Source organism: Procambarus clarkii, chromosome 77, assembly GCF_040958095.1.
Source record: "Procambarus clarkii isolate CNS0578487 chromosome 77, FALCON_Pclarkii_2.0, whole genome shotgun sequence".
In the NCBI taxonomy this organism is placed as follows: domain Eukaryota; kingdom Metazoa; phylum Arthropoda; class Malacostraca; order Decapoda; family Cambaridae; genus Procambarus; species Procambarus clarkii.
This window is the reverse complement of record NC_091226.1, coordinates 17,317,984-17,338,581: the sequence shown is the minus strand read 5'-3', so window position 1 is coordinate 17,338,581 and position 20,598 is coordinate 17,317,984. Positions and strand designations below refer to the sequence as shown.

The following is a 20,598-nucleotide window of genomic DNA, read 5'->3' as shown; positions in this document are numbered from 1 at the left end:
CCTCCACCATCCATCCATCTCCCTCCACCATCCATCCATCTCCCTCCACCATCCATCCATCCACCCCTGTGGGATATCTGGGGCTTGACTCAATTATTTAATTATTTAATTTAATAACGAAGGACCACCCACTTTTGAGAAAAGAGGGAAACTAATAAAAAGTGATCATTAGAAACACAAGGAAGAACCAGTGTCTATGGATAAATATTAGAAAGAATAATCACTTAAATAAATAATGGACTGTATGGTTAATTAACTAAAGTCAGAGCCTCAAATACCTACATTGGGGGGGGTATTGCTAGAACTTCATATACGTCTAGGAACTAGTGTGGTTCGTCACCAGTTCATTGTTGAGTAAAGAATATTATGACCAAAATATTATAGAATCAATAGGTAAATCCAAATAGAGAATATTAAGGATTGTTAGAATTAAAGAGCAATCATCTAAGTAAACACACCAATCTCCAAATTCATATAGTAAGTACTCGATATGATAATATTATGGATATGTATAATAAATTGGAATAATTAAATGTGTACAAAAAGTCTTAGCTTTAAGACGATTTCTATGACATCATTCGTGCTTCGTCCTCGTGATCTCAGGATCTCCACATAGAAGCCATTAGAGGTGAATAACACGAATGTAGTTAACGACTCGTTGACTCCTCACATACGAGCTGTAATTTAAAGGATATTACGTAGCATTGAACTAGGCTACTTAAATCTCAAATTTTATGAAAATAGAAAATGAATATTAATGCGGTACTAACATTGGATTTATTGTCGTCCCGCTATGTAACGACAGACTACCCACGAAATATACAATCTCTAATGATGCATCAAGAAAGAAAATATACTTAGCATGAGCGCAGTATATGCTGAAGTCTGCCGATATTGCGTCTCAGTCTCAAACTTCCACGATGTTGTACACGTGATTGAGAGTTTGGCTTGATTCTCGACGCGTTATTGTTTGACCGAGCACTATGGAGTACGTGGAAGAATAATTATTCGTTATAAGTTGAGTATCAGTGTAATTCTTGCTGATAATCCCAACGCCACGTGTCTCAGACTCTGACGCCACGACTTTCTTCTGTCCAAGTACGCACGCCGGCTGCTCACTCCGCAACACCAGCCTCTACAGTGGCGTCTCCTTCCTCTCCAACCCGCGTCCCGCATTCACCACAGAAATTATTTATCACGAATAATACTATTTCGCGCAATTGTGGTTGAAATACTTTAATAAGGACTGGGTTGTGATTCTAGAGATTTAAATATTATTGCTTTCTCGTCTTATGGTGGTAAACGAGAAATGGAGATTATAGTTTTCTCCATGGCATTCACACGTGACAGAAAAACTATTACTCGATAACAATTGTAACTAAAAACTCTCGATTTAGAATTATTTGGAAGTTATGTTATCCGTAAATAATTATCACACGGAATACTGATGATTTTAGAGAACCACATTCAATTCTCTAGCACATTGGCAATAAATGTGTTTAGATATAATCTGACACAATATTGGTGCTGGATTTCGTAAGAATTCCAGCATTAATATGTAGATATAATGGTTAGTTTATGTTAACATTACTGTTAGTAAATTTAGTGACTACTGTAGTTAGTATATAATAATAATGATTTATTATAATACAATAGTATTGTATTAGTGTTGGAAATTTCCAACAACCCCCATATCCATCCATCCAGTTCCCCAACCATCCATCCATCCAGTCCCCTCACCATCCATCCATCCAGTCCCCTCACCATCCATCCATCGAGTTCCCCCACCACCCATCCATCCAGTCCCCCCCACCATCCATCCATCCAGTCCCTATCTACCATCCATCTTTCCAATCCCCTCACCATACATCCATCCATCCAGTCCCCTCACCATTTATGCAGCCCCCCCCCATCCATCCAGTCCCCATCCACCCATTCATCCACCCCTATCCTTCCATCCAGTTCCCCCCCTCCATCCAGTTCTCCCACCATCTAGTCCCCCCACCATTCATCCACCCCCCTGTCCATCCATCCAGTTCCCCCCCTCCATCCAGTCCCCTCACCATCCTGGGACCCATGGCGTGATATATAATAGGAACTTTACTGTTCAGAAAACAAAAAAGCAGAAAAACAGTGAAATATTTTATGAAAAATTTAAGATCGGTCGCTTCGCTCCTCACCCCAAGCACCACGCGCTTGTTCGACCCATATGCGTACAAACAAACGTCTTCCAATTCAAATTTTATGGTGAATTTGATGCAGTGTTTCAAAACATTTATCTTCTAGGGTAGTCGTCAACCGAGGGTCCCCTGTACATACTAATCTTCGTCAAATTTTGTTACAATGTAATTTGTTAACATTTCTCAAGTTTGCTAGAAATTACCTACTTAAAATTATCTGTTAGATTAAGGACCTGCCTGAAATGCTATGCATGTTAGTGGCTTTATAAAAATGTAAAAACAACAATGCTATGTACTCTCATAAACTCAATGTACTTTCTTATATATACAGTATATAAATAAATAAAAACAAACTATTTTATAAATAAATAAAAACAAACTATTAATTTTGCATCCTATACTCATCATCAAGAAGTATATTTTACCAGCATGATGATATAAATTAGTTTTAGGAATAAAGGCTTAACTGGATTTCGGACCAATAATCAAAATATGAGCCATCACTAATTATCATAGCAAATGGCCTATAGGCTCCACTTCTGCCTTTGACAAGCTGCTGCCGGAGGTGTGTGGTTTATTGTACACCCCCAGCCCTGGGAAGGAAGCATTGTACACCCTAGCACCCCCCAGCCCTGGGAAGGGGGCATTGGAATGTGGACATGTGAACCAATCCTCCCCTTTCCTTTTAATATTAATACCTGTACTAATACAGTAATAATAAAAATTAAATAATAATACTGTACTGTTAATAATAATAATAATGGAAAACTTACTGTAATGCCATAGTGCTTGAATGAATTTCAAGCAAGAAAAAAACAATTTTTTCTCCAGAATAGGGGTTTGTTTTGGGGTGCCTATCTTTTTGGGAGCCAGACCTAGTCGATGGCAGACATAGAATGCTCCCAGCCACACGGGGCTTTCTATAGGCCATTGCTCCTCGTGCCTTTCTGTGGGGGCCAGGTTCAGGCTCATGGTCCCTGGTAGGCAAGAACTCCATGCACATTGACTGATGCCAGAAAGCTAATATATCCATATCAGCCTGGATAGCTCTGGGGAGCATCCAGGACTCGCCCAGAAAATTGTGTTTCATTACATTCGATTTTGGCTTCTTTTATATTTTTTATTTATATATACACACGAGTTTTTTCATTCTTGTACAGCCACTAGCACTCGTAGCATTTCGGGCAAGTCGTTAATCCTAATTTTCACACAGACACATCCCAAGGAAGCAGCCCATAGCAATTATCTAATTCCCAGATACCTATTTTACTGCTAAGTGAACAGGAACATCAGGGTAAAAGAAACTTCCTACTTGTTTCTGCCTCCGCTGGAGATTGAACCTGGACCCTTTGAACTATGAACCCAGAGCACTGTCCACTCAGCCATCAGTCCCCCCCCCCCCCACCATGGGCTTCTCCTGAGTGGAAGTGCCGCCTGGGGCCAAATCACAAAGGAATAGATGGGCTAAACAAATAATTGAGGTCCGATAGCAAGGTCAGGTAGTGTATATATTTTTTGGTTATACAGTACAGGGTATATTTAGTTTGGCAACATTATTAGGATAATAAGAGCTATAAAAATATATATTTTGAAAATTATTTATTAATCTTACTATTTCGACGCCGTAGGTCACGGAACTGTGGAGACACATCTGAAGAAAAGCACACATGGTGCTGTGTGTACAGGGATTAGACCCATCCACCCGTGCTCGAGTTGTTTTGAAAGCTAGAGCCAATAACATAATTTCTAAAATAGCAGATGTCTATCATATTACAGTATATTTTTTGTTTTATATTTAGTTTAGAAAAATAATTAGGATAATAAAAAGCTATTAAAACACCTGTTTTAGAAATTATTTATTAATCTGAAACTTTCAAAGTCATAGGTCATTCCAAAGGAAAACCATGTGATGCTTACAGAATTCCCTATATCTGTCAAATCTTGTTGTTTCATCACGGAAAATGTCTATAAAGAGATTTCACCACATGTAGCTAGCTTCTAATGCTTCAGCCTTGAAATTCATTTTCAAAGATAGTGGTGTCATAAATCAGGGAACGAAAATAATGAAAACTCAGTCATTCACTTGTTGTGTGGACCACTCTGGCTGGTGTTTGGTTAATGTGGTTCACTTCTTGTGTGTTCCATTTGTTCACTTGTGTGATCCAACTTGTCATATAAAGGAATTATTAATTGTAACCTGTGATATACTGGGAAAGTTTCCATCAGTCTGTGAACTCTGTCCCAACATCGTAAGCAAATCCCCACATCCACTGCTTCAGCGAACCATAGTTCGTCGAAATGGGTGAGTAAATCCGGCCAGAAAAGTCTGCATCCTGAATGTAGATTCGCTGAATTGAGGATGCACTGTAAAAAAGTCATATTATTGATGATAAAAATTAGCAAAACATTTGTGTAGGAAATACACAAAAATTCTGCCAAAATCCTCATAGCTGGCCCCAGTCATATTCAATCTATATCAATATTCAATCATATTCAATATTCAGTCAAATACAAGTTTATGCTGTATATACTGTACTCATATTTTACTTTTTCTTTCTAGAAAGCAAGATCTTGAAGAAACTTATACTACTGAGAAAGAAGTGACTCCTGGATGGACATTCTGCAAATCAAACAAAAAGTATTACCCTAATGACAAGGCATTTAAGATTGATACTAGTACATGCATAAAATATAATATTATAATTCTAAGTGGAAAACAGTTAGAGAGTAGGAAACAGTACTTCTCTGGATATTCCTTTAGTAAAGACTTGAGCAGAATTAACTGTAGTAATGCACTGTTTGTAAAAGGAACCAAAATCATGGAAATCAGAGGCACTAACATTGCAGCTCATGACCTAATGCATACTGTTGTTGCAGTCAATCATAAATGTTTTGCTGATATGTTATTAAGTTTTACAAATAAAATAGAGGATGATGTAAAAAACCTAATTCAAGAATCTCTGCTCAAAATACTGTATGAAAATTCTGAATGTATTTTCTCAGATGAAGTTTTGAAGACTTTTAATTGTGCAATTATTTATGAAAAATTGTTTTCCACTGGTGTCAAAATATCTGACTTTGAGGAAAGTATAACAAAGTTCTGCCATTTACTACAAAATTCTTGTGTTTCAAAATTACCAATGACAGTGCTTTTTGGGAAACCAAATCAGCTAATATCAAGTCAACCATTAAACTCTGGACAAAATATTAATAGGAATAGTGATTCATCCATAACAGCAAATGTTTCATATGAGAAAGATCTTACTGGGAAAAGCAGTGATCAACAAAGATCATTACATAAGAGAAGTGTCAATCCAGAGGAGTCTGTAGTGCAACAAGGACTTCAAAAACTGGTACATAACAGTGGCACTTGTCAACCTCACCCTCCTCACATCAATGTCCAGGAAAAGCATGTAGTGTCTCCAGGACAGAGACAACAATTATCAACAAGTGGCAATGACACTCATCCAGCACACCCCCATCACAGAGATGTTCAAGAAGAGCATATTGTGACTAAAGGACAGGGACAACAAGCATTAACAAGTAGTAATGGCACTCTTCTAGCTCACTCCCATTACAGAGATGTTCAAGATGAGCATACTGTGACTAAAGGACAGGGACAACAAGCATTAACAAGTAGCAATGACACTCATCCAGCTCACCCCCAGCACAGAGATGTTCAAGAAGAGCATAGTGTGACTAAAGAACAGGGATATCATACAATACCAAGCAGCAGTGGCATTTGTCAAACTGATTATGATCATGCAAATGTTCAAAGGCAGCCTTTAATTTTGTCAGGACAGGAACATCACACATTTGCATATATCTGTGGCCCTTGTCAAGCTCACAATCTTCATAGAGATGTTCAAGAGTCTTTAGTGTGTTCGCAAAAGGAAAATCAAACAATAGCATGCGGCAATGATTTATGTCTTGGTCACTGCCCTCAAAGAGCAGCTCAAGAAAAGCTAATATGTCCTAAAAGTTCTTCAAATTGTGGCAAAACTATTCTTCCCGAGGTAACTAGCCCATCAAATTCAAGCTGCTCAGAAGCACAAGTAAACGAATCTTGTTACAGAACAAGCCAGAACAATGATTGTTCTGAATACATTATGAAGGAGTCTGACATGTCTGTCTCCCAAAAAGGGAAAACAGACAGCCAAAACATTATGAAAGATTCTGACATGTCTGTCTCCAAAAAAGGAAAAACAGACAGCCAAAACATGAAAGATTCTCACCTGTCTCTCTCCGAAAAAGGGAAAACAGACAGTCAAAATGTTACAAAAGACTCTGATGAGACTACCTCCATAAAAGGTAAAAATAATAACAGAAATCTCCACGAGGCCAATGGAAGGAGCCAGAAAATGGCAAAAAGTATTAAAAAAGGAAATTCTGAAACAAAAGATAATTCAAGATCTCTTTCAGCTCAAAATCAAAAAGACAATTCAACACTGACAGACAGAAAAGAGAATACCAGCAGCAAAAATATTAAACCACATATTATAAACCCAGTCAAATCACAGAAAGATCCATCTGGTATGGAAAGAAAATTTTATGGTAATTCTATCTCAAACCTTAAAGAAAAGGTTGTAATTCTCCTTGGAGCTTCTGGAAGTGGAAAAACAACATTGGTAAACTTTATTGCCAATTACTTCCAAGGAGCTAAAGCAGCAGATGATATGTTAGTCTATGTAGATGCAAACTCAAGTAGTGCTAAACCAACAACAACAATTACTGCATACACATTTTGCACTGATGAAAATCATGCCCCTATTACTGTTATTGACACTCCAGGACTAAATGATTCTTCTAGAAAAGAAGTGAATGATATTAAGCAATTCCTGGCAAATGCAGCTTCACATAAAATTGATATCCATGCCATTGGGTTTGTAGTTCAAGCTCATCTGGTACGATTAACATCTTCAGAACGGCTTATCTTAGACTACGTTTCATCACTATTTGGGCAGAGTGTTGCACACCACTTGATTATGTTTGTTACTGCTGCTGACAATCAAGAGATTCCTCCTGTTGTTGAAGCTATGAGAAACTGTAACATAAAATCAAAGACATTCTTTAAGTTTAATAATTCAGCCACTAATAACAAAGTACAAGAAATAGATGAGTTCGACAGGTTATATTGGAGGATGGGTTATAAGAGCTGGAAAAAGTGTTTAAAGCTTTTGCTGGATCTTCCACAGCTCTCGGTAAATACTTTTAAAGCATTACAGAATAAAGTTTATTCAGGAAAAGTTATTGAATCAGCAGCAAGAGATCTTAAAGAAGAACTGAATAACTTTGTACATTTATGTAAAGATCATAAATATTTGACTAAAGAAGCATTTGAGAAATGTGAGCAAGTTTGGGAGCTAGCTGTAGTATTTAATCACTTGGTATGCACTCAAGAGTCTGGTGTTTCTAATGTTGAGTCCATTTTACAGGTATTTGCTATCGAAGTCTGCATAAATAACTCCTTTAATTCAAATGAGTGTATTGATTTACTTTTTCTGGTACGATCAAAGAGCCTTTTGGCTGCAGGAATGGGAGTCATTAGCAGTATGGGTCCTCTTTATGAGAATGCTAAGAAATATCATATTCCCAAACATGATAAGCAAGTTCCAAGCATCCTGCACTGTGCTAGATGTAAAGACGATCATCAAATAACTAGAGAAGTATACTCGGGCCTCATGAGCTATATTCCCGGTTTAGGAAAGAGCAGAGAAATTATTACCTTTAAATGCACAAAATGTGACTGCGATGGTAGCTTGCATAAGGATGTGGCTGGAGAAAAGTTACTGGCATCATTTGACCTCTCCTCACAACTTCTACTCAGGAACACTAAAACAGTTATTACCAAACTTTTACAAAAAAGACATTTTTCAGAATGGACCATTAATGAAGATAAATATTTGCATCTTATTAACATTGCTCTTGACTATAAATATAAAATATTTATTGAAGAACTTTTAAAGAGCTAAATTAAAATAATTGGATTCTGATAAGGAATCATGAAATTGTTAGTATTTTCCCTTTACACAATGTTTATGATAAATTATTTGATATATGAATACTCCCTGCTAGAAGTAGTACTGTACCTGCTGCAGTAGTTGGATAAAGATGTGTTAGTATAGGTGGACCTCAGTAAGCTTAAGCACACACACACACACTTCCTGTCCCTTACAACAGGAATAAGTACTGTACTGTTATACAGTACCTGCTATTTATGTATGTTTTATATTTTGTTTCTTATAGTTGTATAAAGTTGTGTTCAGGGAAATGTAATCTTCATAGTATTACTCTAATGCTGTACTGTAATTGTTTATATAACAGGTCTCCTGAATAACATTTGAATATACCAGTTTAATTAAACAGGATCAACACTTCTATTTAGGCCTATGATAGACCAGCCAGTAGTTTTTTGCAGCCAGTGACAACTTAATTAGCATAAAATGTGACCTATCTATTTGGCCTTCTTATAACTAATACTGTACAGGTAGGAGAAAACATCCAGTTACATATGGGCCACTGAAGGTTGCATTATTACACATACAATCATTTGCTAGTAGAATTTATTGATTTTCAGGATAAGCAGAAAATTTGATCTTCTGTTGTCCCTTGACATAAACTGTATCTTGATAAACTCTGAATCCACCTGCTTAAACTTTTGGTACAGTTATATCCGTATGGCTCCAATTGAGGCATTCAGAGTGATATACAGTAGATAGGGAATTTTTCATATGACTTTCAGTGATAACATTATATAGCCACACTGGCTTGAAAAGTTTATTTGATAATTATTTGCTTGGTGGAAATAATAATAATAATTATTATAATATATTATTATTCTAATGTTAGTATAAACAGTGTATATTTCTGTCAAATCTATTAATTTGTTTATCTTCTGTGGTTAATATTTAATCTGAAACATTACTTTAATTTGTATTATTTTAATTCAAGCTTATATGTTATTTTGTATTTCTAATTCTGTACTGTAATCATATGCAGATGAATGGTGAATATTTTGGTTATACTGTAATTATAATAATTCATTTATATAATATACATAAAAACATGTTACATTTCTTAATTAAATAAATTTTTTAATTTGATTCAAAATTGTATATTAAATTAAGCCACTAATACACATAAATGATATACAGTATGAAGGTGATACATAATGATGACAGGCACTGACTATTGTATTATACAGTACATATTACATTATATATTGTCAATAGTACAATACTTTTTAACATTAATAATAATGGAAAGAAAATGTAAATGTGTAATTTAATAAAGTTTCTTGAACACAAGATATTGAGTAAAGTAAGTAATTATAAAAAGAAGGCACCAATCCAGGAAGGCTATGTAACCATCAACTGTGCGGAATAATCATAAGACAGTAAATATCACTAAGGATGCCAATATGAGAACAGAAACGCATAAGACGAACAATATCAAAAGTATCCGATTCACCAAGAATTCTATCGAGGGACAAGTGACCGAAAGGGACGGTTTGAAAGTAAAACACAGGCACGTCCTTGTAGTCAGGACATTCAACAAGGATATGCACGACTGTAAGAGGGACAAGGTAGTTTAGACAATAAGGAGCAGGGCAGCACTCCATTAAGTGTCTGTGAGTTAAGCGTGTATGGCCAATATGCAACCTTGCCAGAGCTATTTCCCACCGTGGGTTATGGTGGAAGGAGGAAGGCCATAGGGTCACTCTACTCTTAAGAGTATGCAGTTTGTTACCAGTAACAGAAGACCAACATCCCTGCCAACGGGCAAGGGTGGAGGAATGAATAATTGGGTAAAAGTCGGAACAAGGAATACCTTTACGGGAGATGGGACAAGTGCAGATAGCTTCCTTAGCGTCTGTGTCTGCACGCTCATTTAAAGACATCAATATGGCTGGGAACACAGCAAAACTCTATTGTCTTAAATCTACTGGAGATAAACAGCCAATGTTGAATCACGACTACCACCAGATGGACTGGATTAAAGGACTCCAGAGTCATGAGGGCACTGCGAGAGCTACAATCACAAAGGAGGATTGACAGAGAGAAAGCAATAGACAAAGAGCATAAAGTTCTGCCATGAAGATGCTAGTCGGAGGCAGGCGACACACATATAGGTGTGGTCAAGAAAAACAACAGAGTAGCCTACACCGTCTGCAGACTTAGATCCATCGGTGAAGATGGAAATGGAGCGGGAGTGTGAAGAAAAGTGTTCAAGGAAAAGGCGTTTCAGAACTGTAGGAGGGGTAAAAGCTTTAGTGATGTAGGTCAGGGATTTACAAAATTTAGGAAAAGGGACCATCTACGGGGGGGGGGGGGCAAGGACGGAGCAACACAAGGTAATTTATTTATTTATTTATTTATTTATTTATATATATACAAGAAGGTACATTGGGATTGTGAGGATACATAGCATAGTAATTACATTCTTGTAAAGCCACTAGTACGTGCAGCATTTCGGGCAGGTCCTTAATCTGAGAAACAAAAACAGAAATTGACCTCAAGCTGAATTTCCAGGGACACATTCTAAATACATCAAAAAAAGTTTCAAAAACTGTTGGCATTCTTTCTAAGATATTATGTACCCCGCCCTGCCCTGGTGACGCTCTATTATTCCCTCATCTATCCATATCTCAACTATGGTATTTGTGCTTGGGGCTCTACTACCCAAAATCATTTACGTCCTCTAATTACTCAACACAAAGCTGCTATTAGGACAATATCCAACTCTGGCCCCAGACATCACTCGGTACCCCTACTCAAATCTCTGAATATGTTAGACATTTAGTCACTGCACATTCTCTCATGTGTATTATACATACAGTATATAAAACGCTGAACTGTAATGCCAATCCTGACCTCAAAAGCTTCATTGAAGGTTGTAACAGAACCCATGAGCACCACACCAGAAACAAATACAGTTTTGATATTCCAAGAGTACGACTTAATCAAACTAGAAATGCTCTACACATCAAGGGACCCAGAATGTGGAATGACCTTCCCAATCATGTTAAAGACTGTACCTCTCTCAACCAGTTTAAGATGAAAACTAAGTGCTGCCAAATTAACTCCATGTAACCTACCTTACCCCTAAATGTCAACCCATGTCTTACTATTTTTAAACACTGCTGTTTGCTAACCAACTTGTATATTGGCTATTTTCTACCATGTTCCCGCCTTTTTTATCTTTTATTTTTTTTATTTTATTATATTTTTTCAACGCAATTTATACTTTAAGCTCAATTACTATTAAGTTTTAGTCAAAGATTTTTTCCCCCCACCTCACCTTGCCCGAAAAGCTATGTGTACTAGTGGCTTTAGGTATTGTATGTGCTAGTTCTATCTATAAATCCAACATTATTTTGTAAAACAACTATGAATGTACTTTCCTGAATAAAATTTACTTACTTTACTAAAGGGCCATAAGTAATTATACAATACAATACAATACAATTTTATTTAGGTAAGGTACATACATACAATAAATTTTTACAAGGAATGGTTGACTTATAGGTAGAGCTAGTACATACAATGCCTAAAGCCACTATTACGCAAAGCATTTCGGGCATGATAAACTTAAATGACAAGCTTAATACTAATTGAGCATAATGAGTAGAATGAAAACAAGAAATGAAAACATAGATGAAAAAGCAGCACAAATACAATTATGTCGACAAACAGCGCTCTTTAAAGAAAAAACAGACATTGGTTGACAATAGAAGGGTAAGGTAGGTTACAGGGAATTTATTAGGTATAGCTTCGTTTTTAACTTAAACTGGTTGAGAGAGGTACAGTCTTTAACATGGTTGGGAAGGTCATTCCACATTCTGGGCCCCTTGATTTGTAGAGCATTTCTAGTTTGATTAAGTCGTACTCTAGGAATATCAAAACTGTATTTATTTCTGGTGTGGTGCTCATGGGTTCTGTTACAACCTTCTATGAAGCTTTTGAGATCAGGATTGGCATTATAGTTTAACGTTTTATATATGTATAATACACATGAGAGAATGTGCAGTGACTTAATGTCTAACATATTCAGAGATTTGAGTAGGGGTACCGAGTGATGTCTGGGGCCAGAATTGGATATTGTCCTAATAGCAGCTTTGTGTTGAGTAATTAGAGGACGTAAATGATTTTGGGTAGTAGAGCCCCAAGCACAAATACCATAGTTGAGATATGGATAGATAAGGGAGTAATAGTCACCAGAGCAGGGCGTGGTACATAATATCTGATCTTAGAAAGAATGCCAACAGTTTTTGATATGTTTAGAATGTGTCCCTGGAAATTCAGCTTGTGGTCAATGAGAATGCCAAGGAATTTGCCATGTAATTTGTTACAAATTTGGGTATTGTTTATTTTGAGGTTTATTTGATTAGAGGATTTATTGCCAAACAGAATATAGAAAGTTTTGTCAATGTTAAGGGTGAGTTTGTTGGCAGTTAGCCACAGATAGACTTTATTTAGCTCAGTATTTACTGTGGCATTTAGAGCAAGGGGATCAGGACTGGAGTAAATGAAGGTTGTGTCGTCAGCAAATAGAATTGGTTTGAGGTGTTGGGAGGCATTTGGAAGGTCATTAATGTAGATGAGAAAGAGGAGAGGGCCAAGTATGCTGCCCTGGGGAACACCAATGTTGATGGGTAGGGTGGGAGAAATTGTATTATTCACAGAAACATATTGGAGCCTGTCAGTAAGGTAGGATTTGAGGTATTGTAGGGAGTGTCCTCTGACTCCATAATGATGTAATTTCAGAAGAAGGTTTTGGTGGTTGACAGTATCAAAAGCTTTACGCAGGTCCACAAACAACCCAACAGGGAACTCATTTTTATCAAGAGCTGTATGAATCGAGTTAAGCATATACTAATAAGTGCACCGTTAGTGCTTTTTTTGGGGTCTGAAGCCATATTGGCAAGGGCTAAGTATATTGAGTTTGGCTAGATATGAGTAAAGCTGCTTATAGATTAGTTTTTCAAAAATTTTTGACAAGTTTGGCAGGATAGATATAGGTCTGTAGTTGTTAACATCTGTGAGATCACCACATTTGTGGACAGGCGTTACTCTAGCTTTTTTTAGAATATCTGGGAAGGTTTGGAGTTCAAGTGACTTGTTGAAGAGCAAAGCAATAGCAGGGGCTAAAGATCTGGAGGCTTTTTTGTAAATTAAAGTTGGTATCTCCTCAAGGGCACCAGACTTGGTTTTAAGGGAAAGGATTATCTCATTGACGTCAGTGGAATTAATAGGCTTTAGGTACAGAGACTGTGGATAGTTACCTGTAAGATAGTCCTTAATGTCTGTACTGGAAGATGGAATATCATTTGCAAGGGATGAACCAATGGAAGAGAAGAACCTATTGAACTCAATAGCAGAATCAGAGGCTGAAAGCTGACCATCGTTATTAGACAGGAGAGTCGGTTTGTTATTTAAAGACTTCTTTGATCCCAATATTTGAGAAATTGTTCTCCAAGTTTGTTTAATGTTGCTCTTTATTTGGGTAAATTTATCTTCGTAGTATTTAGTTTTGGCTCGTCTAATTATCTTAGATAGCAATAATGAGTAATTCTTTGAGAATTCTTTGGAGACAATTCCTAACCTATACTTCTTCTCAAGGTCATGTTTTTTATTAATAGATTTAAGTATTCCCTTTGTAAGCCAGGGATTGTTAAGCCTTTTGGTTGTGACTTGTTTTGTAAGCATAGGACAGTGGGTATTATAAAGGCTAAGAGTTTTTTGAAGAAAAGATTGAACTGCAAGGTTGATGTCCTCTATGTTACCTAACTCGGACTCCCAGTTGACATTATCAGTAGCAGTTATAAAATTGTCTATAGCAGTTTCATTGTGTAGTCTAAAACGTATCTCTCTTGACTCAAGAGGTGGTTTGCTAATGTTAGTTAAGAGAAATGTGGGGTAATGGTCTGTAGTGCTATCGGTGATTATACCTGAAGTAAGTGGAGAGGTTATGTTTGTCCAGATGTGATCTAGAGTCGTGGCAGTGCTATCAGTGATTCTAGTAGGTCTAGTGATTAAGGGTATGAGGAAGAAGGAATTCATATAGTTGAGGAAGCTAACAGCAGTAGGGTGTTCTGGCTCGCAGAAGTCAATATTAAAGTCCCCTGCGATAATTAGGTGGTTTTTGTTCAGTCTGTTATCAAGTATTAGATTTCTAAGGTTTGAGTTGAATTCGGACACATCAGTGTTAGGAATTCTATAAACTGCACCCACAGACAGGACAGACTCGGCACCCTTGACTCTGAAGCTGGCGAAGATATACTCCCCATAGCAGTCTCTAGTTCTAATTTCTTTTAAGCATGTTAGTTCTTGGTGGTAGTAAAGAGCAGTGCCACCACCTCTCTGAAGTTGACGACAGTTGTGAATTGCTGAGTAGTTAGGCATGTTAAAGAGCCGAGTAGTATCCTCTTTCAACCATGTTTCAGTAAGTATAATAAAAGAGAATTTGTTGTCAATAGCTTCAATCAAGGCACTAACATCATCGAAGTGTTTACCTAGGGATCTAACGTTCAAATTGATTACAGAGATATTGTGATTATGAGTTAATACATTGTTTACATCATGTGCTGCAAAATATCTGCAATTTAGATCATTAGAGTTGTTACAAGAATGTAACAACTCTTGTATGTAACAACTCTTGTATTAAAGTGATTATTGTCATAGATAGTGGATAAGAGGTTAAGTTCAGGGTCTATACTTGACTGCATAAAAAAAGCTGATTGCAGGAAAAACAAGGAAAGAAAGGCAAATTACAAGGTAGAAATAAGCTATAAAATAGGGAAAAAAAAAAAATGTACACAATACTGTAGAAAGCAAACACAAAAGTGGCTTACAGGGGTACAATGGAGTAAGGGAGTATGGCTAGGCTAGGCAACCTAGGTAATAAATGAGATTAAAGAAAAAACCTATAAACATGGACTAAACAAAACAAGATATAGATATACAAAACAAAAATATAAACAAGACTAAGCAATACAAAAACAAATTGAGCAAAAATGAAAAATGAGGTAGATTGCTTACAGGTACTCTCAGGTACACTGTAAGTAACAATAGATAGAAAATATATATCAATATAGATAAGAATGTCACGATACAATAAGATAAGCAATTACAGGAACAGATGAAAAACAAATCTGCTGTAAAATAGAAAGTAATTAAAGCAAAACACAACAATATAATAATATAACAATACAATAAGAGCTTACAAAGTATTGAGTCTGCTAAATTAGAGAATAATTATGGCAAAACACAACAATAAATGCAAGTAAACAAAAGAATTGAAACAATTAGAGGTGGAATTAAGGTCACTAGATAGCCATGGAGGATACACAAGTTTGGTGGAGAGAACAAAAAATCAGTAGAGACTGTCAAGATGAACATATAAAAAAATTTGACAAATGATAATTGTAAAGTAAAATAATCTTAAAGATAATAAATTTTATTAAGCTTAGTTTTAACTTATAATTAGTATGAACTTAATTAAAAGAACAAAAATGAGATCAATAATTGATTTCAATAAATGACATAGATCAATACAAATAAATTTAAGATATAAATGGAATAGGGTAAGATTAGATTTAAGAGTAAAATTTTACAATGAAACTGAGGTAGATGCTTGCATAAGTGCATGGAGACTTGATGGATTATTTAGGAAATTATAAGAATGAGAGAACATTAGGTAAATGGTAAGGCAGAGACAGCACCTTAGACAAAGTTAGAATAAGTTAGGTTAGGCTCAGGCACTGAAAGAGTTATTTCTGACCAGGGGGAGAAAGATACTGGCAGTATGGGGCGTTAAAGTTTATTGAAGATTAAATTCTGCAGAACATGTAAATATATAAAGTTCACATAAAGTAAGTAATTATATAAAGTTTATATTAAACACGGTTTATATTATAGACTTAACAAAGTTGATATTATATAAAACTTAATATTGAACATGTAAATATACAAAGTTTCAAATATAATTTAAGGAATATATAACGTTTATATTAAAATATATAAAGTAAATATATAAAGTAAATATATAAAGTAAGAATTAACAGTAACAATTCCAAGGACTAGATTTAACTTAAAAGGTACACCCGTAGTAAGTATGAGACCTTAGCCTATAGTGACATGGAAACTAATTCTGCAGAAACCTAAAGGTTAACTGGTACTAGAATTAAGGCCGAGTGCAAATGTGTAGTAATTATATAACACTAGGATATAACAGGCAGGACACAAAGAATAACTAATAAGTGAGAGACCACATAACAGGCAGTTGACAGTGGTAAGGAGGCAGTTGACAGTGGTAAGGATTGCGATGTTGTATACCTTGACTTTAGCAAAGCTTTTGATACAGTGCCACATGAAAGACTGATTAAAAAAATAGAGTCTCATGGTATTGGGGGTGCTATATTAAGCTGGATTAGGGCATGGCTATTCCAAAGGAAACAGAGAGTTAGTATAAATGGAATCAAGTCAGAGTGGGAATATGTTGTAAGTGGAGTGCCTCAAGGCTCTGTCCTGGGACCTCTGTTGTTTATAATATATATAAATGATTTAGATTCAGGTTTGAGTAGCAACATTTGCAAATTTGCCGATGATACGAAAATCGGTAGGGAAATTAATTCGGAGGAGGACTCACTATCACTTCAAGTTGATCTAGATAGGGTTTTGAAATGGTCAAAGGATTGGCAGATGCAGTTTAATGCTGATAAATGTAAAGTTCTGAGGTTAGGTAATGATGATAGAGTTACAAGATACGAGCTAGATGGTGTTGTGATTGCGAAGTCGGATTGCGAAAGGGATCTGGGAGTTATGATTAGTAAGAATTTAAAACAAAAGGATCAATGCATAAATGTTCGTAATAAGGCAAATCGGACACTTGGATTTATTAATCGCAGCGTTAGTAACAAGACACCTGGTGTGGTTCTCAAGTTATATCTTGCTCTAGTTAGGCCCCATTTAGATTATGCAGTTCAGTTTTGGTCGCCATATTATAGAATGGATATAAATTCACTAGAACGTGTCCAGCGTAGGATGACTAAGTTAATTCCCCAAATTAGAAATCTTTCATATGAAGAAAGATTAACAAAGCTTAAGTTGCATTCACTGGAAAGGCGAAGAGTTAGGGGTGACATGATAGAGGTTTACAAGTGGATGAATGGACATAACCGGGGGGATATTAATAGGGTATTAAAAGTATCAACACAGGACAGAACACGAAACAATGGATATAAATTGGATAAGTTTAGATTTAGGAAAGACTTGGGTAAATACTGGTTCAGTAACAGGGTTGTTGATTTGTGGAACCAATTGCCGCGTAACATTGTGGAGGTGGGGTCCCTCGATTGTTTCAAGCACGGGTTGGACAAGTATATGAGTGGGATTGGGTGGTTATAGAATAGGAGCTGCCTCGTATGGGCCAATAGGCCTTCTGCAGTTACCTTTGTTCTTATGTTCTTCTTATGTTCTTATAACACGTAATGTACCCGGCCAAGAGGCCGTAAAAGACCTAATGGATAAGGAGAAGGGGGTGTGACTACAAGTAGGGCTTACTAGCACCTAGACTGGGCAAAGTATTAGCTGCGGACAGCGGGACACTTGGGGACCGGCGCTGCACCCCCCTTCCCACATGCAGTGGGGAGACAATCGGGACAACTGTGCAAAGCATGACGGGGGTACAAAAGCAGCCGCTTGCAAAAAGGGGGGGAGGGTGGGGTTTTGCGAGGGCAGCGGCGAGGGCAGGCGGAGTGAGGCGGAACCCCGTTGTGCGCCCGTATTTATACGGCCCCAAACTGCCCGCGCAACGCCGCGGGACGCGCTGCGCAATTGTTTCTTTCTCCCCCGCCAGAAACATCCCCGCTTGTGATGCAAGCAGTGACCATTTTTATGTACTGGCATTGGTCGGGTTCAGGTTTTCAGATATACCACAATCACTTAAGAAGGCCAGGAGTTGTTGGTCACATTTTATTTCATATCTTTTTCCTGTACTTTCTTTCTTCGCAAAAATCGTACCATTTCTAGTGTAGCACTGCTTGATAACACCAGGTTTTTGTTTGCGAATTTGACGCAGCCTGTAGAGGAGGGATCCACGCTGCTTTGTAAGACACTCATTTATATAGAGGTTGGTTTTTTTTTCTTGCTATGTAACTGTTATTATTTTTTATAAATTTTGCTAGTATTTACCTACTTAAAATTTTCTTAGATTAAGGACCTGCCCGAAATGCTGCGCGTACTAGTGGCTTTACAAGAATGTAATTACTATGCTATGTATCCTCACAATCCCAATGTACCTTCTTGTATATAAATAAATAAATAAATAACATAAAATTTCTTAACAATATAGTCACGCTCGCGATTCCGGCCGAGCGTTGGTATATCGAGAAGAGGCTGAGTTTAACTTGATGGTGAGGGATGGATGGTGTTCTATCTATTTGGCCGAATAGACAGAAGGACACGTCCAACATGTACTGACTTCCTCACGTGAATACCCTTGCCAGCGGCTGCAGGGCTCCTCGTGTGCATAGCAGTCTCCGTGGTGTAGTGGTAAGACACTCGCCTGGCGTTCCGCGAGCGCTATGTCATGGGTTCGTATCCTGGCCGGGGAGGATTTACCGGGCGCAATTCCTTAACTGTAGCCTCTGTTTAACGCAACAGTAAAATGTGTACTTGGATGAAAAAAACGATTCTTCACGGCAGGGGATCGTATTCCAGGGACCATAGGATTAAGGACTTGCCCGAAACGCTACGCGTACTAGTGGCTGTACAAGAATGTAACAACTCTTGTATATATCTCAAAAAAACAAAAAAAAAAAAAACACAAGGGGCTACAATTGCGTTTCAGCAAAAGAGCGGGAACCAATCATATTGATCGTTCCATGGTCAGTAGCAGAGGTGACGTCATGAACACGTCACTACCACGTCACAGTTGTTATTCTCTATATTGCGCTGGTTGAGGCTAGCTGACCCCAGAGGTCAGATCTGTTGCCTCGCTAGCGTCCCCTCTCTCTCACGCTTGGCACCTTCAATGTATACACAATGCCTCTATGGCATGGATGCTTAACTTCCCTGTATCTAGTTCCTGCCTGGACATACGACGGTCTCCGTATTTTATAAGTATTCCTAGTTATGTGGGCATCCTGGGGACACCCAGTATGACAGTTTACCATCCAGTGTTAACAGAGATAGGGCTTGTGCACGAGATCGGTGCATTGTGCACTGCGATGAGCCATTCAAGTCAGCTGTGGGAGAATCTTGAGAGACCATCCTCTCACATCATCTCACAATGGGGAGCATCTCCACCAAACCACCTAGGAAAAGGTGTAGGGGAGAGTGTAGTCCAGTTGCCACATCTGGCTCTTCAGACTTGAGATCAAAATCAAATTTCATTTATCGGCAAAGAACTGTTTGTTCTGTTTTAACGCAACAGTAGAATGTGTACTTGGATGAAAAAACGATTCTTCGCGGCAGGGGATCGTATTCCAGGGACCATAGGATTAAGGACCTGCCCGAAACGCTACGCGTACTAGTGGCTGTACAAGATTGTAACAACTCTTGTATATATCTCAAAAAAAAAAAAAAAAAACTGATTCTACGTTGACTGGCTTGCATAATAAGGCAGTAACTGAACTAGAAGCAGAATCGGAGGCTATGACTTATTACTGCACTAATGAGGTGTTGATGCTGAAGTGGAGACCTAGGAGCTCATCTGTGTCACACACTTAGGAGGTAGTTAATCAAGTAGTCCTATCGAAGGGTTTTATACAGAAAAGGTGTTAAGTGTAACCCATGTGGACGAGAATAGTGGGGGAATGTGATTTTGATAATGTACCTATAATGCTCATGTACCTTATTTTAGAAATGGGAAGTGGTCTAACTGTCTAACATCCAGAAGTTGGTAGAACATTTGTTATCAGAGCAGAAGCAGGACTTGGAGCAGTTGTTGACTTCTCATGCAGATATACAGACATATTCCCACCAAGACTGCAGTTATTCACCACGACATCAAGATGAGAGACAACCAACTAGTCAAGTCACACCTATATAGAGTCAACCCTGCAAAGTTGAATCTCCTCCAGAAAGTAGTTGACTACATGCTTCAACATGGATTGGTGAGACCTAGCAGCAGCAGTTGGAGTAGTCCTTGTATTCTAGTTTCAAAGAAAGATAGAAGTCACAAGTTGGTCATTGACAACAGTAAGATAAATGCAATGACTGTAGATTATAATTTTCCAATACCTAGATTAGATGACTGCATAGATAGCATTGATAAAGCTAAGTTTGTAACTGTTACGACCCTGGGTTCTCCAGTGGAAACCAGAGGTCAAAATTGAGCTATTAAACTTCCTGGTAGCACAGTTGGGCATCTAGAATGTCAATTGTTTGTATCTTCCCTGCCAGACGTAAGACTA

The 20,598-nt window shown here is 37.5% G+C and overlaps 1 protein-coding gene across 3 annotated transcripts in view; it reads left to right on the top strand.

Moving 5' to 3' along the window:
• Positions 1-20,598, top strand: part of LOC123747179 (uncharacterized) — a 105,234-nt gene that overhangs the window by 68,743 nt on the left and 15,893 nt on the right. For 2 of the 3 annotated variants that reach the window (XM_045729219.2, XM_069313959.1), the window contains one exon: positions 4,741-9,283. The exons of the other annotated variant lie outside the window; for it this stretch is intronic. In XM_045729219.2, coding sequence (XP_045585175.2) covers positions 4,741-8,152 — 3,412 coding nt within the window. In that variant the 3' untranslated portion in view covers positions 8,153-9,283. Of the gene's footprint in view, positions 1-4,740; positions 9,284-20,598 lie in introns of those variants that run through there. 3 annotated transcript variants of the gene reach the window in all.